The 27,885-nt window shown below is 56.5% G+C and overlaps 2 protein-coding genes across 2 annotated transcripts; one reads left to right on the forward strand and one right to left on the reverse strand.

Annotated features, from left to right (window-relative positions):
• The first annotated feature begins 13,406 nt into the window (after positions 1-13,406).
• Positions 13,407-17,755, forward strand: HPCA (hippocalcin). The gene is made up of 3 exons (XM_077837819.1): positions 13,407-13,784; positions 16,519-16,624; positions 17,658-17,755. The coding sequence occupies exons 1-3, from the start codon at positions 13,407-13,409 to the stop codon at positions 17,753-17,755; spliced, it is 582 nt and encodes a 193-aa protein (XP_077693945.1).
• Positions 17,756-20,276: 2,521 nt separating this feature from the next.
• TMEM54 (transmembrane protein 54) lies at positions 20,277-27,390 on the reverse strand. The gene is made up of 6 exons (XM_077838123.1): positions 27,378-27,390; positions 25,274-25,467; positions 23,202-23,261; positions 22,165-22,353; positions 21,250-21,381; positions 20,277-20,369 (listed from the first exon to the last, which is right to left on the reverse strand). The coding sequence occupies exons 1-6, from the start codon at positions 27,388-27,390 to the stop codon at positions 20,277-20,279; spliced, it is 681 nt and encodes a 226-aa protein (XP_077694249.1).
• Between the last annotated feature and the right edge of the window lie 495 nt (positions 27,391-27,885).

A 27,885-nucleotide genomic window follows, 5' to 3' on the forward strand; every position in this document is an offset into this window, starting at 1 on the left:
CCCCGAGGGGGTCGCCAGCTCCTGCCGTGCTGGGGGTCTGGAGACAGGACAGGCGGGGCCCCCGGGTCCCTTTAAAAAAAATCAAACGCTTTCGCCGTAGCTGCAGCGGCCAGTGGCTCTGCAGAGCGGGGTCCCCCCATCCCCATGGCGCAGGGGGTGGTTTCCCCCCGCCCACCTCTCTGACCCCCGGCTTCGAGACCTCTCCTGTCTGTCCTCTCCCGGGGCCGGAGCCAGCGGTCCCGCTGGAAGTGCGTGCGATGGGGGGCGGAGGGGGGGCTCAGGGCCGGGGGCGAGCCGCCTGCATTGCTGCAGCGGGACTCGGCTGTTCCTAGGGGCGAAGCCCCCGCCCTCCTCGGACGGCTCCAGTGCCCCTCCCCGGCAGATCGCCACTGACACCCCCCCCCCCCAGCTCCGGGCTGCCGCGATGCCCGGGGCAGGATCTCCGGCGCTGAAGCGCCTCTTGCCCGCATGCTGGCGGCGGGGTTCCCCGTGTCTCCTCCGGGGGCTCGCCGAGCTCAGGCCCGCCTCCCCTGGCGGCTGTGCGCCCTGCTCCCGGGAGCCGCGGGGAAGCCGGCGCTCCAGGCCCGGGGTGGGGGAGTCGGAGGCTCCCCGGGCAGCGGGAGCTGAGCGCTCTGCCCTAGCCCAGGGGGCTGCTCTGAGCTAGGGGGATCCTGCTGGGGCGGCCAGGCTCGGCTGTGCTGGCTGGAGCTGGGTCTCTCCTGCCCTGCCGTCCTTGAATGCTGGGGGAGTGCCCCGGTTCCCTGGCTGCTCGGACCCCCAGCCCCCTTTCTGTGGGGGCAGGGTACCATGCTGGGCAGGGCAGTGCACCCTTCCTGCCCCGCCCCTGTGCCATGCCCTTCCCCGCTGGGCCAGCTCAGCTCATGCTGGGCCAGGTTCCTGGAAGCCGGCAGGGCAGCGGGGCTGTGCGCCCCTTGCTCCAGACCACCACTGTTCCCTGTGTCGTTTGAACCAAGGCTTCATTGCTTAATGAGGGAGCAAATCGCCAGCCGGTGCCAATCCGGTTTGAGAGGAGCATGAAGCAGAGCGTCTGGGAGAGGGGGGGCGTTGGATAAAATACCTTGGAGAGCAGCCCAGCCCTCCTCTGCAGCAGGGCTTCCTGGGTGCCAGCATCCATCTGGCCTGCTCCCTCCCCCCCCCCCTTCGTTAAAGAGAATAACTGAGGCGATTCAATCTCTGGGTAGCCCCTGGTCCAAGCCTCGGCACCGCTTCTGCTTCGCCTGCCGCCTCGAAGTGCGTGTACGCGAGCGCCGTGCTCAGGAGCAACCAGCCCCGTGTCACACTGGGCTCTGCCAGGCTCGTGTGGGGCAACTGGCGGAGGCAGGACAAGGAGCTCTCGGCAGATGAGTCTCCCGTGTAGGAGAAGAGGGGTTGGTGCCCCTGCCCCTGAGGATCTGGAGGCCCAGCTACTGCAGAACCAGCAGGGTAGGGGAAGGGCCTGAAGCCTAAATAATGGCCCGTCAAAGGGCTCTGTGGATGGAGACCCTCCCTCGGGAACTCAGAGGGATCTGCTCCCTGGATGAGTGATACTGAGTGAAGCGGTCTCCTCTGCTCAGAAACGGGACCAACTCGGGGGTGGGCTTTTCAGGGATTAACCCTCACTTCATGCTCCCCTTCCATGGGATGCAGACGCAGTCTCATGCTGAGACCTGATCGACATGTAGGTTGAGTTATTGTAACGCGGGGCTGCCCTCGAAGACCACTGGGGGTGGAATGCCATGGCACACCTGGCCGAGGGTGCTGGCCATGGGCAGTTTGTCACGCTGGGGCGGCTGACTGCACAATCTTCCTGCTTTGCCAGGCAAGGTGCTGCGATCTGTCTGTAAGGCCTGGGACAGCTTGGAGAATGGGCCCCTTTTTCCTGTGTGCTAATGCCATGGCGGAGCTGTACTCTAATCACAGTCCCCGGGCTTGTGAGTTTGGGGCAGGGAGCTCTCAGTGAAGGCCCCTCTAGAATCGCAAAAAGAAAAGGAGTACTTGTGGCACCTTAGAGACTAACCAATTTATTTGAGCATGAGCTTTCGTGACACCCTGTTGGCGGCTGGCTGTGTCACACCAACCCAAAGCCCAGCTGCTCAACAGAGCATTTTGCCTGACGGGCTGGGAGTAAAGCATGCTCTGAGCCAGTGCTAACCCATGGGGGGGCCCTAAGCAGGAATATTTTTGCCTCCCCGATTCTAAAACAGGCAAGTTCTTAGAATAAAAAGTGAATCGGGGGCCTCCTTGAGCTGCTCCGGGCCCTAAGCAATTTCTTAAGCCAGCTCTGAGCATGCTGTCTGTGTAACTCTGGGGCCCAAGTCCATTACACCCAGGCTGCCATGGGGCTGGCTAACTTGGATTCAGGAATCTGGTGTCTGTGTGGCCAATGGATTACTGACCGTCCCTTTAAATTCTTATTTCCAGCTCCTGGATCTCCTGTCCCATCTCTGCTCTTCGGTGGGTGAGTCGAGGATTGACTCCGAGCATTTTGTGTCTTGTCTGTGGTGGGGATGGGTAGCTCAGGGAGGGGGTGTGAGGAGGTAGGCGTGTGCGCGTGAGGGGTGTATGTATGCATTAAAGATGTTTAAGTGAGGAAGGGGGTTTTTGCAAGAAAACTGCTTCTAGCAGAGCCTAAATCATCTTCCCAGGGCTGATTTCTGCAAGTCCTGGGCATCTCCCAGGGTGCTGCACATTCCAGTGCTAGATCACTGCGTCCCACTGCTCGTGCAGTGAGCAGGCTTCTTGTATACCTAACCCCCGGAGGTGCTTATTCACTGACTGCACTGAAGGCCTCGTTCGCGGGTAGGCTGTTCCCTGGGCCGGTGCTCAGGAGACGTGGCCGGGCAGCACAATTCAGGGGTGTGTTCTGAATGGCAGTTTGTTCTTGGCTGGAGGTGATGGGGCTGGGCATACATGTGCTGAGCAGCGGCAGAGCCGTCTAATGTAAAGAGCATGAGCTGATCCCTGCTCGGAGCAGACGGGCTGGGGGACTGGACAGGAGGGACTCTAGCAGAGAAGTGGGAGCACAAAACAGCCATGGGGAGGATCCGGTGGTTGGCCGGAGTATAAATGGGCTAGGGTTTGGCAGGGTGTCTCAGGGAATTAGGCACCCGGATGCCTTTGCAGTTCGGTGGAAGTCTGATTCCTAGGTGCCTTGAAAAATTCCAGCTGGAGCGGGCTCTGCTGTCTGCCCAGTAGGTTGTTCTGTTGAGCCGCACTGGGGTTAGGTGCAGAAAGCTCGCAGGTGCAGGCAGGGAGGAGTCCAGGAAAGGTGCTGAAGTCCCAAGCAAAGCACCAGAACCGGAAAAGGTTCTGTGGAAATCTGCCAGACTCGTCTCTTCCCTCTCCCTCCAAACAGAAGCTGGGAACAGGGCAGCCACATGGGCAGGCTGAGCCTCTGGTCTGGGCTGGAGGCTGCTGAGCATTTGAGCCTTCTGGGTTCTCGCTTTGCTCAGCCCACTGCAGCTGTGGGAGGGTTGCAGAGCTGATGGAAAATCCTGACATTTTGGTGTCTGTGCAGTCAGTTAAAGCTGCTCTTTAGTGTTTGCTTCGCACAGGGCAGGGAGAGGGGAGTCGTGTGCTGAGAACCCACTGGGATTCCTGCTCCTCCCAGAGCACTGGGAGGCTAGGTGCTCTTGTGCCGAGAACTGGGTCCTAGTCCCAGCTCTGCTGTTCAGCCAAGCCAGCCGTCCTCTGTGTGTGTCTCTTCCCTCCTCTATAAAACAGGGGTGGTAACACTGCCTCATCTCCTAGGAGGGGGCTGAGGCTGACATCTCGGACGGATGTGCGTCCTTATCGGCCCCCTCTCAGGAGCTGTTAGCAGAGACCCACACATGCGTTTTGCTCGCTGAGACCCGTCTCTCTGTGTGTGCCTGGCGTCTGCCCCTGCTCTGGGAATGGGCACTACCATGAGAGGCAATGAGGCTGCGGGACATGGCAGTGGGGGTTGAGGTGGGGCCGGAGGAGAGCGTGGAGCATAAAACTGACGTTGGAAGAGCCTACGGGATGGCAGAGCAGGATCTGCAGGCAAACAGGAACTGGCTTTGCTGGGATACAAACCAGCCTGCCTTGGAACTGGTTCCCCTTTGCCTTCCATGGCTAGTGAAGCGCTTGACGTCTGTTATCTCGCTATTCCCCTTCCTACCCCTACAGCACAGCCACTGCTTGTGTTTCCCCTCCACAAACGGGAACCTGTCTTCGGCCCTCCCACCTCCCCTCTGAATCCTCGGGGCAGCTCGTTGGCATCTTCCGGCCTGACCTCCCTTGGGTGGATGGGGAAAGGTGGCTGACCCAGTCTGCAGAACCTGAAGCCGCAGCAATCCCCTTCCCCTGACTAACGCCTGCCTGCCTCAATCTGTGGGGTTAGATTCCTGGGACTCCAGCGCCAGGCGGAGGCTGTAAAGCATCGTTTAAATATTGATAAGAAGGCAGGCAAAGCCGCTCTTCCTGCATCTCTGCCAGGCTCTGCGTTTCCGTCCTTCACTTTGTCAGTGCGCAGAGCTGAAAATAAACCTTCTCTCGAAAGGGAGCTGACCCACTTCTGTTAAAGCTTCAGACAGGAGAACTCCCATCCCAAGCAGAGCTCTGTCCACGCGGGCCAGGTCTCCCCAGGCCAATGGGGTATTTAGCGCCTGTTCTAACTGTGGCCTAATGAGTTTTCACCCAATGGTTCCCAAGCCTTGTAGGTTGAGGCTCCAGCTTTGGGAGCATTCTCCAGCAGTGCTGGTGAGGACTGCAGCAGTGTGAATGGACCAATGGCATCAGTGTTCCTAAAATTGCTGGGATTTTCCACGTGGTCGTTCTAATCTCCAAAGCATGGGATTTCCATTGGGTAGGTTCTGGTGGGAGCGTGTTTTGTGTTCGGCGAAAAAGCCAGATGCCTGCAACATCCGTAAGACGTAAAGGCTGAGTGAACTTTAAAGAGAACTGTTCATCTGATCCTATAAAAAAGGAAACAAAAAGGCCCCAGTATGCCATGCTCTGCAGTTGATGGGCAAATCGCCTCATTAATAGTGGAGGGTGGAGAGGAAACGCAGCAAGGTGTGGCAAAACGTCAGGCATGTGTGCAGATGGCCGTTATTTCGGAACCTAGAGAAGATGATCCTCAAGAAAACTCCAGAGGGACCTAACCAAGCGTGGACCACCCCATGGAAAATGAAATTCACTGTTGGCAAACGCAACCGCGCGTGCTGGAAAGAATAGTATGGATGTACGTCGTGCTGTCTTCTAAATTAACCGACACAGACCCTGTACATCTCTGTGCATGGTGTAATGAGAACCTCCGCTCTCTGTTGTGTAGTGCCGGTGAAAAAGACAAACAATGGTCAGCTGTATAAGGAATAGGATCGAAAAGAACATGGGATAATGAGCAAATCAGTTACTTTAAATGGGCCATAAATCCTCATGCTTCTTGGCACAATCCAACCCCTAACTGACATCTGGTTATGAACAGCAGGGCCATCAGTTAACCACATGCCTCCAGCACTGGAATCTGAATGATGGGCCTTTGGTTCAGAAATATTCAGAAAGAGATCAAAGGGCAGCTCCTCCGGTGGGGGAGAGTATCAACGGAGAGAGGCCTGAGCACAGAACCAGGAACCAGGAGTTTTTCCTGCCTCTGATATTGATTCCCTTTGAGGCTTTCAGCCAATATGGAACAGGCTTTGAATGCTGGAGTAAGCCTCTGGCAAAGGAGATGATCCTGTTGCCAAGGGGCTGGACTGGGAAGTGGAGGCTTGGTTCTGTTCCTAGCTGTGCCACCAATTTGTTTTGCAACCTTGGGGAAGTTCCTTAACCCCTTGGTGCGTCAGTTTCCCATCTGTCAAAGGAGGGCGGTCCCTGCCTCACAAGGATGCCTGAGGGCTAGCGAGCTGACGCTGTGACGCACTCTGGAGAGGAGGTGCATACACAAGCAAGTGTAACAAGTAGTGGATGGCGATTGTGGTGTCACACACCCGGGCCGGTACAAGGAAGGCAAGAGCTAGTTCTCACCTGTCCTTCAGGAACTGGAATGATGGAACCTCCTATTGGAGTGGTTCCCTTCTGCACGCAGAGTTGGAGTTCTTTGTTCCGAACTGAGGACGGCTCAGGGGCGGGGGGTCTCTGTCCTTGTCCTGCAGTAGTCCCTCGGTTCAGTCACCCCACCCAAGGGGCCTTGAGATCTTCAAGCTTAGGTCAGCTCCTGTTCTTCCCCAGCTGGATTATTGATCCCGCTTTAGCCAGGAGTGACACCTGGCTAGTGCTGCACTATACGGGAAACTGCACTGTCGAGAGCTGCTTAAAAATAAATGAACTGAAAGCGTCATAATGATAGTAAACATGGCTTTAACTGTTGGGAAGCTGCCATCTGGACAGTCAATGTGGGTCAAGGCATAAATCTTATCTCCCTGTTGAAATGAATGGGGAAGCGGAGAATTGGAAGGTTGTTGTGAATTTAGAAAGAAATAAGACTTCATCTCTTAACAACTTGGCAGTTCTCTGAATTCCTCCCCCTCCCCCAACTTATTCCCCTGGCAGCTGCATTTCCTAGGTATTGTTATTCCTGCCTCAATGCAGAGAGGAAGGACTGGATTGCCTCTTCCAGTGCTGGCTGGTTTATTTCTGGTGGGTGATCCAAGCTGAAGTTTGAGTCAAATGGCAAGCTCCCATTGAGACCCCAGCCCATGTCACTTCATGATGACACTGAACTAGTGACGGGTGTGCCTGAAACTCTTTAAATTCCCTTTCTCCCTGTATGCTCTTGGCTGAAGAGCTACCAAATATTCAGTGAGTTGTGAGCATTCCTCTCAAATTCAGCAAAGGGCATCGCAACCCTGGTCCTCCTGCATTGTGAGGACTGCCCCGCACCCCATGCCCCTAAATTGCATCTCTCTGGATCACGTGATGGAGATCCCTGCCCTGGGTTGGCTTGCAGAAACCCAAAGAGTGTCCCACCCTGATGCATGGGAGGGGGTGCAAGGAGGGAAGGGGGGAAATTGTGAGGGGCTGGCTCTGGTGGTGCTGAAATCATCTCTAAATTGTGATAATGAAGTGGGAAAAGAAGATCTGTGGTACCAGATTCTGAATGGAGGAAATTCCTGTGGTAAGAGGTCCCTGCATGGATTCTGAATGAGATGCACCCATGCTCCTGGCCTGAATTCATGTTCCTCTTAAACTAAGGGGCAAACAATGAGAGAGACCATCCAAGCCCCTGCTCTGCAGGACATGGTCTTTCTTCCTTCCCTGTCCCCGTAGGTCTACCTGGGCTTGTTTCCACCACCTTATGTACAGGTGTACGGGCCTCTCCTCTATCACTGCATCCAGCTCAGTCATCTGGGCGATGACTTTCTGAGCTTTCCAGTCTGCTGAGTGCATGGAGCTTCGTGTCTCCTGCTTGCTCTGTGTCTCTGGCAAACAGCTCCGGCATCCTCCTTCATTACTTCCTAATTGAACAAGTGGCTCATTGAGCTGGACATTCGTGGCGCCCTGGAGAGACGACGTGGGCACTCTGAGTGGAGGGAGCAAGGTTAGAGAAGCCAAGCAGGCAGGAGCTGACGTGGCTGGCTGGCCCACTGGCTCCCATGCTGGCGACTGTTCAGATCACACACCTGGACGCGCTGCTCCAAAGATTCACGTTAAATTAAATGTACAGAAAACTAACTAGGAAAAATAACTCTTTTCTCTAACCAATTAATAGGCCCCAATCTCCCCACCCCCTCTCTCATCCACCATGGAGTCACTGGGGCTTCTGTGGGGAGGCAGAGGACTGCCTGCGTGGAGCTCCTTATACGATTCTCCTCATGCCCTTGGACCCTGATCCTGCAAACACTTCTGGCCAGATTTTTCCAGCGCTCAACTCCCATTGTTCTCAGCGCTGTGGCAGTCACAGGAGTAGTCCTGACGTTCAGTGGGACTATGTGTGTGAATAAAGCTACCCACCTGCTTGAAGTGGCTGCAGAATTCAGCTCAGCCCAGCGATTGCTTCCTTTACAACTCATGTATACAGCATAGCCCCGCAGATCCCCGCCCAAGTGATGCTTTATCTCTCCTGGGGCTGCTTTTATTTTTTTATTTTTTAAAGACAAACCCTTTTAGTGATTGCAAAATGTAAAAAGCATGTTCAAACCCCCTCTGCACTGCGCTGGGCAAACCCCGTATTGCGGGAAAGCCGCCCAACCATACACAGTTGAGGTCTGCAGGACAGAGCCAGTCTAACTGCATCCTTGATATCATTTTCCTTGTGCAGCTGTGCTTGAATGGCACATTGTGCAGCCATCGCTGCTAGAAATAGGCGGAGAGGGGAAATGAATATGCTCAGAAAAGCCTTTTCTCCCTGTCTCCCCCACCAAAGGAAAGGACTGGGGTTTTTTTTCCTCTGACAGATTCTAGTTTTAAATCCTTGAATCCAACTGGGGTGGGAGGAACACTGCACATGTATTCTATGCTCTTTTCAGGTAGAATTTGTCAGACTGACACCCCCCTCAGTATTAATATGACAGTAACGCCTGGAAACCCAGACTGAGATTAGGGCCCTAAAGTGCTAGGTGCTGTACAAACACCTAGTGAGACAGTCCCTTACACGGTACTAGTTACAGTGTAACTAGACAAGGGGAGGCTGGGAAACAAGTGCAGTGATTAACCAAGGTCATGCAGCAGAGCCAGGAACAGAACTGAGGTCTCCTAGCTGCCACACCAGCACCTTATCTGCTAGGCCACCTGGAGAACACTGGCAACCTCTCGCACAGAGCTGCTGCTGGCTCCGATTGTATTCCGCTCGTGCTCTTGTGCGGGACAGACCAATGTAAACAAACTGGCAAAATGTGACTGTAAACATCAATATTTAACTGAGCAGTTGCAATAAGCTGAAACCGGGACGAAAAAGCTCATCCACGTTGGGCTAATATTAAAGACTTTTAACTAAGTCGCTGATTTGGCATTTTAAAAAAACCTCTGCTCACCTTCCCCCAGAGAGTGACTCTTTGTGAGGAAGGAGGTGGCCCATGAGGAGTCATGCTGTGATGGATTTGATAGTCACCATATTCCCCTTGGTGACATCTGCAAGAGCCTGTTCTTCCAAACAGCTGAGACCCAGAAGTGGGCTCACCCACAGAGTGGGACATCTTTGGCTCAAAGTGAGTCTGATCTCATGTGCCTTGCCCACCTGGACCCCCTGGGAGTCATGAGCACCCAAGAAATTAAGACTCGGGCTTCTGGTGATAGGCTTCTTTCACTTAGGGCTGCCTCCCTGGCATCTGTCAGTCGCAGAATGGAGAGGTGATAAATGGGACCAACATCCTCCTTTTAACAACTTTGGGTTCAGCTTTCCAACCCCTGGTCCTTGAATGGCGCCAGTTGACATTGCTACTAGGCAAATCAAAACACTGACTCATGCATTTGCTTCCCTTCAAGGTTAATGGTTTTGTTGCGTTTAAAACTCTGGTCCTGTTTTCCTCCAATCTAACCTTACACCCAATTAGCTTTGCTTAGAAATCTGTCTGCTCCCTGCCTGGCTCTCCTCTGGAGAGTCTGATTTTAATAAGACACGCCAGGGTGTCTTTTATGGCCAAAACAATGCTGTCTTGACAGCAAGTAGCACTTAGGCTATGGTTCTGTGTCTAACAGCCGCCATGGCTCACTGTCATCAGACTATAATACGTACTCTGTTGGCTCGTTGCTTCCTTCAAGACTCCCCCGTGGAAAGGACGCATGGTCGTCTCCTCTCCAGAGGATGCTCTCTGCTCTTTGGTTCCTCTTCATCTGCCTACCTTGCTGGTAGAACTGAAATTCCTTGCTGGGAAATGGGCCGGGGGGGGCACTCTGTTTCCTTGGATTGGTTCCATAACACCTGACTTAGGTGTGGCTTGTCAGGAATTCCCTAAAGAGCCCAACTGAGTGGAAATCCTCTGTGAGGAGGCGGAGATGTGCAGCCAGAGGGAAATGCACCGACCTGATCTCCCCTTTCACGTCCAGTCTGGGTTATAAATGCCAACACTCTGTGTTTCCCCAGCGCCTTTCATGGGGCAATCTCAACACACTGCACAGCCGGGGGGAACCTCCCAGATCAGTCAGTTTCACCCTCATTTTGCAGAAGCTTTGAATAAATGACTTGCCCAACCACTTACGGTAAATTGGCTGCAGACCTGAGAAGAGAACCCAGCGTCCGTGAGCGTCAGCCATGTGCCCACCCCATCGCTCGCGTTGAAAAGACTCTGTATCCCCAGAGCTACCTGAGTGCTGTGACTGGTCCTGCTGCTTGTGCCCAGATGTCAGGGGCTCGGAATGATTGATTGCACCCCGGCACTGGGAGGGAAAAAGGCTAAATTTAAGGGTAATTACAAGAGGCTGCTTAAGTTTCCAGTGAGGCGAATAAAAGGCTCTGGCTGCAGAGAATGGACAGAAAAGGTCCAGTGGGAGGTAACGAATCCAAGCGTTTCTGTCGCACTAACCGAGGAATCGCTCACTACACAGCAAATGGCACTTGCTTCCTTTGATCCTTGGTGCAGTGTTAATGTCTCAGCTTCCTTATTCCAGCTCTGCGCTGGTTTTAATCTCTGCTCCCCAGAAGCGTTGGTCTGTTCTCTGCACAGTCTCGGGATGTTGCGCTCTGTTCTTAGAAGCTCCTAGTCAACCTGGAAGGTGGGGTTGGGGGGAGGGGGAGTAATGGGGATTTGGAGAAGAGCAACAAAAACGATTGAGGGGCTGGCTAATGGGGCTAGAATTCAAGGAGCCGAAGAGGGCTAGCATAACCAAATGACCAAGGCGTGGGTGAGGGAATCATTTTGGGTGGCTCCAGGCTGTTTTCATCCTTATCCCTTGTGACATGTAGGCTGACTACCAAGGAGGTGGGAGTGCGTGGGTCCCTAGCAGAGATCAGGGTCTTGAGTCTTTTTCTTTGTGGGAATTTTCCCTTACTCCACAGGCCCCTGTTCTCCAGGCGCGCTCAGCGGTTGGGGTCTGGACTCCCCCTCTCTGGGATTGGCAGCCTTCTCCGAGCAGAGCTTGTACCTCCTAAGCAGGGTTGATCTGTTTACAGGGCTTTGGAGAGTGACAGTGGCCATGATTAATTACTTGGAAATCCCTGCGCTGCCCAGCCCCTCGCTGGTCCCTCTTGCACAGCGGGCAGGGGGATGGCAAATGGCACATGAGCATCCCTGCTGGCTCACCAGACGCAGGCCTAAAGGCAAGTGGTTAATGGGGAGGGGAAATGGAATTAATTCAATGGCCTTCTGCCCTGTGATCTCGTGTCTCTTTGACTCCCTGGTGCCCGCAGAACCCTGCTTCTTGGGCTTGGCTGTGCAGATTTGATTGTTAATAGGCTGCCAATTAATATTCAGACGAGGGGGTGGAATGATCATGGGGTTGCTGCTGCCAGTTTGCTCTGGAGCTATGTTACGCCTGTGCTTGGCCTCTAATGACTGTCCTTACCCAGCGCTCCTCTCCTCCTGGCGCCCACAGAACTGGCCTTATTTGTATTGCCATGTAGTGCCTGGAGCCGGAGCGGCTACAAGGATGCTTGTGAGGCTGACTTGGAATTGCTCAGGGGAGTGAATTCCCAGGATGGGGACCATGGAGCAAGCGAGGGGCTAAAGCCACTGCAGGGGCTGTCTTGTCTTAGGCATGATGGCTAAGGGCTTGTCTCCATGGCAGGGTTAGCTCGCATGTTGCCCCAAACTTCACCCCCCCATTCACTCCCAGAAATCTCTAGCTCCAATTAAGTGGTGCTTTAAGCTCAAGCCAGCCGGCCCGTCAGGGGGTGGGGCGAAGCTTGAGTGTGGCTTTGATGAGTGGTGCAGTGGGGGGACCCAGCTACAGGCTACAAACTCCAGTTAGTAGCCCTGTGCCGTGCGGTGCGGCCTCTGTCTCCTGAGCTGGGCCAAGTGGTGTGATGGAGCGAAAGGGTGTGATGGAGCCAGGCTAGGACGAACCAGCGCTGAGGGCTGTATTGGTTTGCTCGTGGCGATGGGGCTGAGCTGTGTCCCTCCGCTGCAGTCCCAGTGGCTAATGTTTGCATGGTCTCTTCCTTAGTGTAGACAGGACCTGAGAGTCCTAAAGCCAGGGCCCCCCTGATGTGCGGTTTAGGAGGAAGCACTGTCCCCACTAGGTTATTCAGCGCGCTAAATGCTATCCCCCTCCTAACTGGACCCAGCAGCCAGGGCAGTGATTGGCGCTTCGCCACTGGGCATTGACAGCTGCTCTCTTGGCAGCTGCATCGTGCACCAGCTCCAACTTCGGGGTGAGCTTTGGGGGCAGGCATCTGGAGGGGGGTCTAGAGAGCGTGGGGGGACCGTTGGTGAGGGCTGCACTGAAGAGACAGAATCTCACTCTTCTGGCCGCCTTTAGGTGAGGTGCCATGGGCCGGCTCTGCCTCCAATGGGGCCAGCCCTTTGGGTGAAAGGCAGGAGATGCCCTCGGTGGTCTGGGCTGAGAGGTATGGAAAGGATCATTTCCCCCTCCCCTGTGCATCAGCGCTTCTCCAATCTTCCCCCTGCCCTCCTGGTGTTTAGACCAGCCCAGCAAAATCTCTGCCTTAGCTACTTGCAACTTTGAGAGTTGCTTATAATTTGAGTTGCCGTCCAGCTGTCCCATTCTCTCTGCCCAGCCCCGGGAACGCCTGGTGTGAAAGGCGGCCACATAGACGCCTCACCTTCTTCCTAAAGCGCCTCAGCCCGGGGCCTAGTAATAAGTCAAGGATGATTCATGCTCCTCCCACCTCCGTGCAGAAACCTCCCCCAGCAGCAGCTGCTCGAGCTGAGCAAACGCTTTCTCTTTTCTGCAGTGGAGCCGATGAGGGAACCTGGCAGCATCCACGGGCCTGTGGTGGGTCGTTGTGGGATGACTGCTCGGTGCGCTGGCTACTGGGAAGGAGACGGACAGTGTCTCCAGGGCTGCCTAGGGGGACGGGAGCTTTCTGACTCCATGGGGCAGTGAGGTCTAAGTGGGCTCAGCGGGGTCGTTTCCTGCCATGGCTGTGTTGGGGGGCATGGTTCCGACTCAGGCAATATTCCTTCAGGTACAGTCGTATTTGAGTGAATCCTGACTTGCTATATCTAGCCCCAAACGCTGTAGAGCCCCACTGTGCTAGGCGCTGTACAAAACCAGAACGCTGCGCAGGATGCTAACCAGCTCCTGGGTGGGGCAGTATCTGAGTGGCACGGCTAGTGCCGAGTGCTTTGCGGGGCTGGTTTAGATGGGGGAGTTGTAGCATTTAAGGTCAGAAGAGACCATTCTATCATCTGGACTGACCTCCTGTAGAACAGGCCAGAGCATTTCACCCAGTATGTCCAGTATTGAGTCCCCGATGGGTGCTCATAGCTGGGGAAGAAGCTGAGCTACCCACCTGTGAAGGGTGCTGGTAGTTGGGAGAGGGACTGACCAGATCTGCCTCTCATCTCTTTGGCTCCTGGGGCCCAGATTAAGGCTGTGAAGTGACCATGGGGAAGCAGAATAGCAAACTGCGTCCAGAGATGCTCCAGGACCTGCGGGAGAACACTGAGTTCTCGGATCTGGAGCTGCAGGAGTGGTACAAGGGCTTCCTCAAGGACTGTCCCACCGGCATCCTGAACGTGGAGGAGTTCAAGAAGATCTATGCCAACTTCTTCCCCTACGGCGACGCCTCCAAGTTTGCCGAACACGTCTTCCGCACCTTCGACACCAACGGGGATGGCACGATCGACTTCCGAGAGTTCATCATCGCCCTGAGCGTCACCTCCCGGGGCAAACTGGAGCAGAAGCTCATGTGGGCCTTCAGCATGTATGACCTGGATGGTAACGGCTATATCAGCCGGGAGGAGATGCTGGAGATCGTGCAGGTAACACAACCCCCCCCTTCCCCAATTCCCTCAGCCGTGTGGCTTCCTTGTGCCTGGGCTTCAGCTGGATGAGCTTGCAGTATTGCCCTGCCTACGAGCCTGATCCAAAGCCCATTGCAGTCAAGGGAAAGATGCCCCTTGATGTCAATGGGCTTTGGATCAGGGACTCAGCTAGCTGAGACCCAGGCATCCACGTAGGCCCCTTGCACTAGGACATGCCCCATAGGGAATAATCCTGCATTCTGCCCAGGGAGACGGGACTAGCTTGAATGGGGCCAGTCCTCCAGAGCCATGCACCCTGACTAGTCATACGCCCCAGCTCAGAAGGGCGAGTGTATCTCCTCCACCCTGCCGTGGTGTCAGCAACCAGCCAGGGTGCAGTCCAGCTGGGAATTGGATCAGACAGGTTCTGTTTGTCCCAGGGGCTAGCACTGCTTAGGGGGCTAATGCAGGCATGTGTCTGTCAGCCATGGGGATGCAGGGACCAGGTGGGATTCAGTGGCTGGAGGATAATGACATTTGGGAGGATGGAGGGGTGGGGGCTGGATTTTGTAAGGAGGAGCAGATTCCCTTCACAGGCTTGTCTTCCCAGGGAATGGTGGGGTGTGTACGTACTTGCTTTAACAAGGGCCGGGCTGGGCTACACAAGGCATCTCCTGAAAAAGCTTGTGTTTCCTGATCTCCTTCTTTGGTCTGCTGGCCCCCTCCTCAGCCTGTGTCCCAGTCTCTCTCCTCTGAGCAGTGATGCTGAGCGGGGCAAGAGCAGACCGAAGGGTTGAATTTAATGGGGGTTAGAGGGTGCGGGATGGTGAGCCGGACAGATTAGCAGAGGGCAGAGTGTGAGGTGACTGCCCGTCATGGGTCTCTTGCCTGGCTCTGAGGAGCAGCCTTCTGGCAGGGCTGGGAGAAGGTCACGCTGTCCAGCCCCCCAAGCTGTGCCCTCTGCAGGTGGAGGCTGCTCAAAGTCTCCCTTCTCTGATGAAAAGCCAGGATGCTGCCTGTCAGTGGCATCCGCTTTCCACAGGAACAAAGAGTGTTGCAACCAAAGCAAGGGACCGGCCTCTCACCCAAACTGGTCTCTGCTGCTTTAGGTCCCGGGCGAAGGGATTTAAAATCTGCCCTAGGAGCGCAGGAGTTGGTACGTTGACAGCAAAAACTCCCGTGCCGATGGGGGGACCGTGGCTTTGAATCCAGGGTCGAAGCTAATGGCTGACTCCGTTTTCCCGCTGAGATGCAGGAAGGATCAAGCTGGTCCTGGCAGGGCTTAATGCACTCACTGCCACGAGCCAGGTGGGAGCGCGGCAGGACGCAGGAGCCCAGGACACTCATGGCTCGGGGGGCTGGGGAGAAGTGAAGCATCTGAAAGCCAGAGCCCTTTATACTGAGTCTCTCCTCTGCAAATCAAATCCCTGCAGGGCCCAAGGCAAGGAGTAACTGGAACGGGGGAGCAGGGATGGAAATGGGCTTCTTGGCTAGGGGATTTGGCATTCGGGAGCCCCAGTGCATATGTCTCTAGGGGAGAGAGGAGACCCAGTTGTGCTCCACTGTCTGAGCATAGGAGACCTGACATGAGGGGCTGCGGTACCCTGTGCACGAACCACTGCAGGGAGTATAGTCGGCGGTCTTGTCCCAGTGTCAGATGGACACAGAGATCTGTTCAGAGGGGCACTGTCTGTCTGCTTCCCATCATCCTAGGAGCAGCCCTAGGCAGGTCTGCCCTTTCCAACAGCAGGAGCCATTAGCTTGCCCACCTGTGCTGGGTAACCCAGCCCGGGACATGGGGATGCTGCCCCTCATGTGAGCCAAGGTCCCGCAGGGGAACTAGCAGGAGCCCTCCCTAGCTCCTCTATGCCCTCTGCAGGTGATAGTTGGTTAGCGCAGGGTGTTTTCACCGTAAATTGAGCTGCTGGGGCCAGCCCCCTCCACTCTTCACAAGTGCAGCCAGGCGCGAACTACAGCTGCCCTGCTAGGAAACAGACTGGCAGTTGGGCCCCATTCACCAGATCATCCCAGTGTCCATCTGTGGCCTTGTACGAGGGGCCGCTTCTGATGTGGGACGTCCTGATTGGCTGGGGGTGCAAGCTCCCATCGGTGTTGTAAACAGGAGAAAAGAGCAACTCCCCTGAAGAGCCACGCCAGGGATGTAACACATGCCCTCTGCAGAGCACGCCATGACCAGGTGTCCAAAGGGCAGCCAGGGATGGCCCTGGGGGAGAGGGAGAGATGGGCTGACTTAGTCTAGGCTCGGTGGCATGGTGGGGGGGGGCATGGGGAGCGGAGGGTGTGTTTGCCAGCACATCACTACCCTTGTCCTAGGGCTGGGTCAGCTTTGGAATTAACCACACAGCCCCGGCACTCTGAATCTTAGTTACAGACGCCTTCCTGGAGCAGCCGGGCCCCACCGGAGGAAGTGACCCAGTAGCTATTACACTGATCTTGTTTAATCAAGTCTGCTCCATTGTATTTCCCTGCTGATGTGCCGGGAGTTGATGCGGCTAACAGGCTTATTCCACTGGGTTTTTTTTTTTTTTTTTAAATGACGCTTAGTCTCCAATGTAAAACCAAAACCTGTTTGCAAAGGCAGGCCCACAAGCCCTCTCTGCCTCAGCTCCGGGTCTTCTAAGCGGCTTTTGCAGCTACTCCACCTGGGTCTCACCCGCAGCACCCACGGCCCTTACAGGTTTGAGTCGTCAGAGGTCACGACTCCCCCTCTGTCCTCTTCTCCCTCCCCTAGGCCATCTACAAAATGGTTTCCTCGGTGATGAAGATGCCTGAGGATGAATCAACTCCAGAGAAGAGAACGGAAAAAATCTTCCGACAGATGGATACTAATAATGATGGTAAATGAGAGGAGATGGAGGGAGATTAAGGAAAGGTCTCATTGCTAAATCCAGGGGTCTTAGGATCAGAGACATGCAAACTGATTAAATGCATCATTTTCGTTTAGCGTGGTGGGGTGGGAAATCACAGCATTCGGGGGGGGGGGAAGAGACTGACAGGGCTGCTCTCCTGTGGCCATGCCATGATATAGCAAGGGCTGCTGTGGGCCTAGGGCCCTGGGTCCTTGGAGGGGCTAAGCCCAAGCCAGTGGGCTTGATGGTGTTTAAAGCAAAACCAAGAGTGGCATCAGAAAGTGCCCCCCCTCCCGCGCACACCCACAGTTCCTGGGCCCTGCAGTTAAAGCTGGAGGCTATTTGGACAGGTGGTCCAGTGGTTAGGGCACCAGGGTGCAGCTGGGGAGATGTGGGGGCAATGCTCTGCTTCGCCACTGATTCCATCACCCGGGGAAAGTCCCTTAATTTCTCTGTGCCTCAGTTGCCCAATGGGGATAATAGCCATGCCCTGCCTCAGGGGGGGGCCGTGAAGACAAAGACCGTAAGGAGAAATACAGCAGCCCGCTCCTGGCCCCTGGGCTCAGTCCATCCAACTTGCCACTGCCAAGCCAGCCCAGGCGGAAGAGAACAGGGCATGGGAAGATGTCTGGTGTCCACCATCTGGGGCTGTTGTCCCCTTAATCGCGGTCCGTCCAGTAAACTCTGCCCCAGGCAAGGCACCTCACCCTCAGCAGCCTCACTGCTCTGGGGGCGCGGGTCCCGTTCCCAGCCGCCAGGAGAGTTATTTCACGTGGTAGGGACCTGAGCAGCCCTTTCCCGGACAGTCTCCCCTCCCGCAGCGTGGGGGGGCGCCCCATAGCTATAGAGCTGCAGCAGAGAGAGGGCAATTACGCTAAGTTGTGCTTTCTTGACTCCGGGGTTGCAACCCGCCCCCCCCCCCCGTATTGCTAGGTTGTGGAGGGGGCTGGTCCTGGTCTGGAAAGGGGCAAGCTGACCCAGCTGTGGACGCACCAGGCCCTTTCTTCTCTCCTTTCCCCAGGCAAACTCTCTCTGGAAGAGTTCATCAAAGGTGCCAAGAGCGACCCCTCGATCGTGCGGCTGCTGCAGTGTGACCCCAGCAGCGCCTCGCAGTTCTGAGCCCTCCCGAGGGGAGTGGGGGATGGGACCCATCCTCTCCCGAGAGCACTGCCAAGACACCTGACCTCACAAAATCCCCAGCTCCGCCACAGAGGCCAGCTTCCCATAATCCTCTGGGTGAACGGACATGGTCCCATGAAACGACAGCACGGCCCCTGTTTTCTCGACTCATCCACTCTGCTTCCCTCACGCCGAGTCCGTAGCCACGGCCTCGGGAACGTTCAGCTGGTTCTGGGGCTCCCGGGGCGGGTGGGAGGCGGACAGAACAGGACCTAGCTGGAAACCACCTTTACGCCTGTGGGCTGGAGCACAGGGCCAGGCTCAGCATTGTCCTCCGGGGGTCCCTGGGAGGTGGGGCCAGGCTCAGCATTGTCCTCCGGGGGGGGCCCCTGGTCTCCCTGCTCAGGGTCTCTGCCTTGTGAGGTTGCACAATGCAGCTGGGCCTTTCCATCGCTGTATGGGAAGTGGCAGCAGGGAGAGAGAAATAGCTGCTCCTCTTTAAGCTTCTGCTCCTCCACAGAGGGAAGGAGGAGCTGCTAATCTCAGCCCACAACCCATCGGCTGCACTAGCCGCCTGTGGTACCCCGAAGGGGGGGGGTGTCTAAGCTCACCGTCTCCCCTCCCCCCAGCAGGGACACAGGCAGATGCTCTTACCCCTTCATTGCCCCCCAACTGCCGGTCCTGCAAAATGGGAGGGATGCAGCTGCTGCAGGGCCAGCATGTAGCTGTAACGAAGGGCCACTTCCCTGGCTGGGTCAGGCTGCGCTCCAGGCTGCCTATGCGGGTTTCCCCTGAGGACTGACTGGTGCTTTGGGGGGCACGACCCCTGGGCCCACTCGTAGGGGAGCAGAGGGGGCCCGCGCCCTCCCTTCTCGAGATGGTTGCCATAGGTGAAGCTAGAGGGAATAGGCTGGTTTCTCTGCAGCTAGTGAAGACTGGGGGGTGGGATCCTTGGGCTAGGTCTGCAGGAGGCTCCTCCTAGGAGCAGGAATAGAGCTAGGTATTTCCCCATGCAGCTCGGGAGAGGCTATCCAGACCGAACACTTCCCTCTCTTCTAGCTTCTGCCAGGATTTTCCATGGAGTCAGCCCCAAAAGCTTAGCAGCGAGCGCCAGAGCAAGCCAAGCCCCCGGCTTCTGCCAACCCAGGTGCACAGCAGGGGCCAGGGACTTTCTTCAGGCCGCTGTTTAAAGACAAGCCGGTCAAGAGCACACACGCCAGGTGAGCGCGAGCCCAGCCCTGGGGCCACACAGAGGCTAAAGTCGGGGGCTCCTGGAAGAAGCTTGAGGGGGAAAGGTCAGTCAGCAAGGGGAGGGGCTCTGGCTGCACCCCCAGAGGCTGAAGGGGGCGGGGGGAGTAATCAGCCTGCACGGGGGACTTGCTCTCACAGCTGGTGTCTGAAGGGGAGTTAAGCAAAATTAATTCCCAACAGGGCTGGGGGTGCCAAAGCCCAGCTGGGGGCAGGGGGGAGAGGTGCCAGAATGTGGCCATGGCAAAGCCTCTCTTACTGAGCCAGAAGTTGGACTTCCTGCCCTCTCCCGCAGTGGCCGTGTAGAGTAGGACACCACCCCTGACAGTGTCCTGGTGGAAGGGGATGTGCCCATCTCTACAGACTGCCCCAGCTGGAAGGCAGGGGCTGAGTAAGGCCCGGGGGGAGGAGAGACAGTGGTAGCAGCCTCAGCCCTTGGGCTGCCCCCCAACCTCCCAGCTGATTGTAGCCTCCCCCACTTAGCACAGACGGGGAGCAGCCCTGAGGACCCCAGCACACACATTAAAGGCCACTGCTGTCTGTCACATAATTTTGTTCATCAGTATTTCGTTTTGGCTGCACACACATCCCCTTGGCAAGGGGAAGGAGGGCTCAGCAGGGCCGCCCCCACTTCACACAGAGGCAGAAGCCCCGCGTCACAGGCGGGGCTCTGTCAGCACAGACCGCCCCCCTCCCCCCCAACCCTGCCAACTGTCTCAGCCCAGGTTGTGGAGATCAACGTGTCCCGGTGTGCTCACGCACCATTCAAAGCAGACGCTCGCTCGTCCCATCCAGTAACGAAGGGAGTGCATGGGGTGGGGGTGGGGTTGCTTTTGTTCTTTTAATATCTTCAGAATAAAGTTTTGTCTCCGTGCAGCTGCTTGTGGGATGATGTCAGACCTAGGCACGCCCAGAACGAGATTTCGTCTCTCCCTGGCTGGGGGAGGCCAGTTTACATCCAACAACTCCCAGCCCCTTCCTCACTTGCTCCCTGCAGCCGAGCAAGCAGGAGAGGGCCAGGAGATTAAGGCAGCAGGTGGAAGATCCCCTCCCCTCATTACAGCAATGGGTCTGAGCAACAGCACTGCCCCGAGGAGGAGGCTGGGATGGCAGAATCCCATGAGGCCAGTGCAGCATATGGGAGAACAATGGGGGAAAGAAGGCAAGCCACTGAGGTTGCTGGGACAGCAAAGCCTGGTTGGGGGCAGGTCCATGCGGTTGATGCACGAGCGGAGGCTTGGACCCGCGATGCCAGGGGGCTCCTCGGGCCTGTTCAGAGCCACACAGTCTCCACTCTGCCCTGCCTCAGGAGGACACGGCCCTCACTGGCTTCTCGATTCTCCACTGGGACGAGCTGCAATGTGACCTTGAAACGACATGGGAAACGAGTGTGAAACCAGAGTAGCCAGGCATTCGAGCACCCCTCAAAGCAAGACACCGAGCCACAGGGCTAAGAGACAGGCCGCAGAGCTTGAGGGATCAGGCAACACTCCATGTGTATCCACTCCGAGACCCAGCCTGTGTCCTTTGCACAGGGCATCCCTAGTTACACACATCAGACAGAGCCAGGTTCTAGCTCGGCCTTTTGATCCTGGTTTCTAACGGAGGTGGGATCCCCAGTTTCCATTTGGGGGCCAGCAGGGCATTGGCACCCAGGCAAAGCTGCCCAAACACAGCAGCCGGATTGAGGAAACGCTCTGTATCAACACAGCGTTGCTCAAGCACACAGTGGCTGAAAGTCCTGGGAAGAGCTACACAGAACGATCCCCTCTGATGGCCAAGTCCATAAGTGCTGGGGTGGGAGGAGCTTTGGGATCAATTTGCTACATGGGCAACAGGTCTGACAAGGAGTGAGCCTGGCCCACGGCAAAGCTGGAGGGGCCTGACACAATAGCCAACCGGCACCTCCCAGCACTGGGAGCTGAAGGACAGGGTCACTGGTATCACAAAGGTACGCCTGATCCAGCTGCTCTGACCACCACACTGGCCAATGGGTGGGATGGAGCCAGCCACTTGGGGCCAGATCCTGAGCTGTTACAGCAGCCCCATTGACAGCACTGGGAGCGAGCTGAGAACCTGCCTTCATCTCCCCCTGTGCAAAGCCCAGAGAGCAGAAGCAAACCCGGGGATTCAGCCAAAGGGAGCGGCTACAAATAGGACATTGTGAATCCAGCCCCACAGCCCTTAGAAGGGAGATACCAGGGGCTCCAGAGCCGGGGTGAGGAGACCAGGCATGCCAGGGTTACCTTTTTCTTGCGGGTCCCCCGACACAGTTTCAGGTTGAGGAGAGTGAGGGTGAGCAGGAAGCACCGGATGCTGAAGATGATCTCCACAACGTCGAGTATCAGCGACATGGTCCAGAGGGACAGCGAGGAGCTCTGCGGAGAGGAGTGGGTCAGGAGATCTCTTGGGGCCTGAGCCAAACCCACCAAAGCCAATGGGAGCTGTCCCATTAACCCCCACCTTCCCAAAGGCCTGATCCAAAGACAGGCACGCTGGGGTTAGCACTGGGTTCAACGCCCAGCCCTGCCGCTGACTCACTGTGCGACCTCAGGCAGGTCATTTCCCCTCCCTCCACCGTGCCTCAGTCTCCCCCTCTTTAAAGCAAGGATGATACTTCCTCTATCCCGGGGCTGCTAGGACATTTAATGCACAAGGGTCTACAGCCCTCTGAGGTCCCCAGATGGAAGGTGCACAGGGGTGGTGGTATTAGGAGCAGCAACATGATCAGAGCCTTTAAGGCCAGAAGGAACCATTAGCTCATCCAGGTGGACCTGGCCAGTCATTTTCACCCAGAGGCCCCTATATTAAGCCCACATACTTTAGGCAGACTAACATTTCAGGAGACTGAACTGCACGTTGCAGGGAGAGCATGGGAGAGTCCCCAGTGCACCCTCCGCTCAAGGCCCCTGCTATGGGATCCCAGCAAGTGAACCACGCCCCCATGCCGCAGAGGAAGGCCAAAAAAAAAAATCCCTGAAACCGCATAAACACCCCGTATTCCATCCCCAAGGTCCCAGCTGCAGCAGTAGCTTCTGCCCTTGCTGAGTAGGAGCCAGGGGCATTACTAGACACTGCGATGCCAGAGCGGCAGGTGCCCCTCGCTCTGTGGAGCCTTTCCCCTCCTCTCACAGGGATTTCAGAGCCTCCCAAGCACTTACATAGACCCCGGTGGGGTCGAAGGAGCACTCGTGGGAGATCTGGATCAGCTTCACATTGGCGAAGGTGCACGTGGCCAGCAGGGCACGCCCTTTGTTGGCGAAGGTGAGGATAATGGAGACCGCCAGCCCCACGGAGCAGAAGAGCGAGAGCAGGGTGCTGCTTATGCTGAGGGAGAAGACTGCCCACTTCTGCGGCGAGTCAGAGAGAAACACAGCTAGTTACAGCAAGGGCGGGGGGGGACACAGGCCCCGGGTCGTGCTGCAGCCACCCATCCAGGCTGTCTGCATCCCTCCCACCGCTGGCCCTTCACACAGATGCCAGGGAATTCAGTCACCACGGGACCACGTGGTCTGAGCACAGGCCTGGGAGCGCCCTGCCACTGACTCACGGTGGGGTACAGACCAACCGTATTTTAAGAGACATCCTCTGGTATCCCACCACAGCACTACAGATAAGCGGTGTCTGGTTTGTTTCATGCAGCTGCCCTTTCTTTTTTTGAAGGGTGGGTGAGTGACGCTGCACTGCACCCTGAGATGGACTCAGCCTCTGCCTCAGTTTCCCCAAAAGGAGAATCCTGAGGTTAATTTAAAAGTTTGCAAGTACTTAGGCTTCCTCCCCCTCCTCCATCCCCAACCCTCTCCTGGGGTGGGAAGGGAGCTCATCCTCCATCTCCGTCACCCCTAGACATGCATGCTACTTGTCCCCGAGCCTTCCAGCCTGTCCTGGGGTTTGACGCTCGCATGGAGCCACCAAACAGCGCAGCTCTCTCTTGCTGGGCGTGGCACGGAGCTGCAGCCGCCCTAGGCAAGTTCCCAGAATGCATTCCCAGACTTCAGTTCAAACAAGTCTTTCCCCTCTGAAGAGGGGAAACTTGCAAACAGCTGAGAGGCTCAGAGAACCCAGACAGACCCTTCCAGAGTGAAAGACAAGAGAAGCTGGAGAGAAACAGGGGCCCTTCCCCCAGCAGAGCTGCCTTTGGTGGGGACAAGCTCCCGAAGCATGACAGGACTGGGGGGGATTCAGGAACTGTCCTTACCAGAGCTGTTAGGGAAAGGTATCTGGACAGCACAATCGCAGCTATGCCACAGGAGATGGTCTGCAAAGGAAGCACAGACAGCAACTGGAGGAGATACTCTGCCAAGCCCCTCAGGCTAGAAATAACTGGTACTGAAAGCCCCAGGGACTTGGGGGCGGTCATCTTGCCCCCACAGTATTTGCTGTTTACTTCAGTTGGCTCCCCCCAAAAATCAAAACGTCCAAGCCCTCTTCTGTCGATGCAGCTGAATAGCCGCCCCATAGGAATCCAGGCACAGCCATCCTTAGCAGCCTGCCTCCAGGAAAACAGGCACGGTGGCATTCACCACAATAAGGTGCCAACTTTCAGGGCCGGCTGGGACCATTTAAATGCTGCTGGTATTAAAACCAGAAGGAGGCACTGTTTCTCCCTGCTGTACCACCGCTCGCCTCGGAGGAGGTACAAGCAGGGAAGAGTCAGATCCAGCAGGTGCCGGAGATCGCCAGGACTCTGACCTCTTTCGAGGGGCTGGCCCATAACCGGGGCTACAGCTTGCCTTCCTGGACCAGGCTGAGCTGACATGCTGACTGCAGCGGGGCAGCCCAGGGGAGAGTCTCACCCACCCCCCCATTGTGGCGTGAGGCACGTCACTGAATGTTCTGCAAGTGCCTGAAATAATAATAATAATTAGGGTTAACAATTAAACGGACTGGTGCCGGCTTGACAGCTCCCGAGGCCAGCTTGGGGGGGACTCAGACGGCCTTAGAAACCCCCGGCAATTGGAGACTTTTTAGGGGTAGGTGATTTTCGAGGATTGGCTTTCATTTTTGTCAAGTGCTTAATGTTGGCAAGTGTTGGAAAGGCAGCGAGTGCTCCGTACCGGGGCCCACTGCAGGAGCTTTCCCCAGTTGTTACTGAATCGGAGCTCACTGGTTCTAGAGCTTTCCTTAAAACCACCTTGGCAGCACCCAGTTTCTGGGACAGTCTCTGTCCCTAGCGGCTTCCCAGGGGCGGGCCTCTTGCAGGGGCTGCGACATTCCCATGGGAATCTGCCCAGAATGGCTCCAGCTGCCATCCAGATACTTATCTGGCCCCCATGACTGCAGGATCTGATCACTACGGAGTCCGTCATGTCTCTCTTCTCCCACCACCCCTGGGAGGTGGGCAGCGCTATTATCCTCTTGGACAGATGGGAAACTAAGGCGCAAAGCGACTAAGTGACTTGCCCGGGTCTGTGGCCCAGCAAGGAATTGAACGTGGGTCTCCCAGATCCGAGGGTAGCGCCCTACCCAATGGAGTACCCTCTCCCTTTCCGTTGGCAGCGAGACTAATAGGGACGGCTCCAGCTAGACCCGGGCCCCATTGTGTCAGTCCCTGCCCCAAGGAGCTGCCATGTAGCCTAGGTACCTTTTGGGGACCAGACTGCTCCCGCTCACACCAGAGCTGAATCTGGCCATCAGACTTGTGGGGGGGTTTCTGTGGGTGATGCTGCAGCTAGGGCTGTCCCAGCTTCAGCATCCGCAGGGACGGAGCACCTGTGTGGGCTGCAGGAAGGGAAGAGACCGCAGCTCCCAGGCCCGGACTCGGGGGGGGAAGATTGTTTTCCTGATTAAAGAAACTTTGATGCCAGATTTTGTTTTCTTAAACAGCAGCAAGAAACTGCAGGTGGGGTGGGGAGGGGGATCTCTGGCCACACAGCTCCCAGGACCAGTCATGTCCGGCATTTAAAGCCGAGTGCTTTCCGCTGACAGCCCTACTAAGTAACTTGGGCAGCCCTGGGAGGCAGCAGAGCAAGGCTTCGTGTGGGTAAGGGAAGTGCTGTCTTTGCACCCACACTCCACTGGTCCCCTGCAGGATCTCCCATCCGTCAGCCTCTACTTCAGCAGGGGGCTTCCCACCAAACGCCTGCAGCCTGGAACGAGACAGGCATTTCCCCCCCTACCCACCAGCTTTAACCTGGCACGTCCCCTCCCAGACCGTAAACCACATCTTATGGCCCATCTACTCCCCTGCCTCCTAACAAGCATCCTCTACCCCCGTTATCCGTAGACTCCCCACCCCCGAGCAGAGCCAGCATGCCAGGAGAGCAGTACCAGGATGGCCGAGGTCACCGAGATGATGTTGGAGATGGCGTACTGCAGGGAGATGGCATCCTGGGGGTTTGCCACGTAGCGCAGCACTGTCCCGTGCACAAGGGCTCCAGAGATGAAACTGAGGTGGCCGATCACAATCAGGATGAGCCCCGTCTTCATGAGGAGCTTCTGGAAGCTGCTGGGATCAAGGGTGTCTGCACAGGAGAGAAGGGAGGGGCTCAGCCCGCTGCATCTCTAGTTGGGGTCCAGGCAGCACCATGATGGGCATGCACAGAACAAACACAGCCCCACAGATCCCTGCCCTAAGGACCTTACAGCCCCACTGACAGCGCCGTGAGGGGTGGAGCGGGCATGGAGAAAGCCATGAGGCGCACTGATGCTGTTGTAATGCCCTATAAAAATCCCCTCCGAACTCTTGACCAGGACTCTGGAGCAGCCACAGGGCCTGTCCCAGAGAATGTGCCCCATGGGTGGCAGGGCACAGCTGGGGCAGCACAGCCAGGATCTGTCCCAGGCCCACACCCGCCAGTGGAGTCTCAGGGCTGGGAGGGGAGCGCCCGGCAGCTCCACGCGGCCGACCAGCGCCTGGCCGAGCGGGGCAGCGTTCTCATGACGGCGAGTGGTTTGGACAGGGCACGGGAACAGAAGGGGAGCGGAGGGACGGGGCGAGCGGTGCTGACTGAAGAGAGGAAGGACCGGAAGGGAAGAGAACAAGGCTGTGGGGGGCTCCGGGCAGTCCAGCCCCAAGGCACAGAGCAGTGAATCTATCTACAAAGGCTTCCAGAGGGGCTCGGAGAAGCAGTGAGCAGGGGATAGGGTAGGAGAGCTGAGTGGAGCTGTACTCAGAGACTAAACGGTGCAAACCCTCACTCCACCTCAGGGGTCCTTAGCTCCGAGGGTGCAGGAGCCCCAGCCAGGCGGCCCCTCGGAGAGTCCATTCCCAGCCTCTCCCCGCAGGAGCACTGGTTCTCTAGGCCCATACTCCAGTCCCAGCCTCAGGAGCCCTGGCTGCTGGGGGGAGGTCAGTTACTCCCGCTCCATTCTGTCCTCACGGGAGGAATGGAACGAATAGCAGGGAGCAGCGCAGGCCAGAGCAGACCCTCCTGCAGCTCCGTGCCTGGAGAAATCTATAGTTCCCATTTCCAGAGAGCTCCGGCAGGTGGATCTAAGGCCCTGGAGCACAGAGACCAAGAAAGGGACAAGGAAGTTCTGTAATCAGAAGCTTCCCACAAAACAAACAGATTTCTTTAAAGATTAACCACACATTAAACACCAAAACGCCAAGAGATCATCGCCTCCCCTCCCAACACGAAGGGGTATGAGCGGGAGGGTGCCCAGGCCCTCTCCACACTAGGGCTTACAACTCTGCAAAACAGAACTCACAACTCATGTGATCCTAGCAACCCGCCATGATCACAGGAACTGCTCTTTGGGGCAGGGCTTTCTTACTCCGATTCCAGACACAGGCTGGAGCCCCTGGTGCAAAGCCTTTCGAGATAGCTCCTGTGTGGACAGTCGCTCTGCTTTCTGGAGGTGACGTTATCAGCCTCTCTACTCCCATCAGCCTCCCCACCAGGGCCAGAGCTCACAGATGGGGGATCTGGGTGACTTTGCTTCTATTCCCAGCTCGGTCAGGCACTGGGTGGCCTTGGGCAAGTCACTTTGCCCATTCTGTGTCTTAGCTTCCCCAGCTGTAGACGGAGAAGGATGCTGAAGAAGCAAGAAGTGCTACATTGTGGCCTCTGGTGACCAGCTGACAGGACTGCCCCTGGAATCCTGCAGGCACACAGGTGACACCCTGTGGTCACCCCCTCCCTGTGATCAGGATGAGATCTGGGCTTTGATCCCCGGTCTCATTTCTTGCCTTTGCAACCACACTGATCGTTTGCCACCTCGCCAGCTTAAGATGCAGCTCCTCATTACCAAGCTCTTACAAGAAGGCTTTCGAGAAAAAAAAACCCACCACAGGATGATGCAGACAAGGCCCCACCAGTCTCCAATCCACCACTGCCCTTCCAGTCTGACCCCCGAGCCCATCCAGCAGGACAAGGGTGTGAAATTCCTACCCCTCCCTTTCACTTTGGGGAAAGTGGAAGCCACTCACCCAGCCGACACATCTTGGCAGCTCTCAGATCAGGCCATTGCTGCTTCAAAGAGGGTCCATGTTAAGGAGTCTCTGATTTCATCCCCGTGAGCAGGGAGAGGCAGGCTGATTCCTGGCACTCCCTGGCCCTGCCCTACCTGCGGCTCTTCCATGCACCGAGTCCCAGCTACAGCTACCCTCCCACAACTGTTTTAAATCTGTTCTTCCTGTTTGACTAGCTCCCCAGGCCAGAACAAAGGACTAAACTCCACCTTCCCCAGGAAAGGTGATTCAGAGCTCAAACCCCACCCACCACAGCTCCCATCTCCTGGCTGCAGTGATCTAGGTATGTAGGCCTCTCCCTGCAGATGGGCCAGACACTGCATGCTTCCTTGTGATCCTGTGGCTCCAGGTTCCTTGGCTCCCAGCCTAAAGGGGCAGTCTGCAGTGCAGTGGGATTCTGGCGCGAGGGAGCTGGGCCCCCGACATGAGTAGAGTTTTAACAGAAATCCCAACATAGGGGTTTTAT

The sequence above is a fragment of the Eretmochelys imbricata genome, chromosome 19 (genome assembly GCF_965152235.1).
Source record: "Eretmochelys imbricata isolate rEreImb1 chromosome 19, rEreImb1.hap1, whole genome shotgun sequence".
In the NCBI taxonomy this organism is placed as follows: Eukaryota; Metazoa; Chordata; order Testudines; family Cheloniidae; genus Eretmochelys; species Eretmochelys imbricata.

Coding starts and splice junctions, on each gene's coding strand:
- HPCA (XM_077837819.1), top strand. CDS start 13,407: ATGGGGAAGCAGAATAGCAAACTGCGTCCAGAGATGCTCCAGGACCTG. Junction 13,785..16,518: donor AGATGCTGGAGATCGTGCAG/GTAACACAACCC, acceptor TCCCTCCCCTAG/GCCATCTACAAAATGGTTTC. Junction 16,625..17,657: donor GATGGATACTAATAATGATG/GTAAATGAGAGG, acceptor TCCTTTCCCCAG/GCAAACTCTCTCTGGAAGAG.
- TMEM54 (XM_077838123.1), bottom strand. Junction 23,262..25,273: donor CGGTGACCTCGGCCATCCTG/GTACTGCTCTCC, acceptor CTTCCTTTGCAG/ACCATCTCCTGTGGCATAGC. Junction 20,370..21,249: donor GGGGGACCCGCAAGAAAAAG/GTAACCCTGGCA, acceptor TGTCGTTTCAAG/GTCACATTGCAGCTCGTCCC.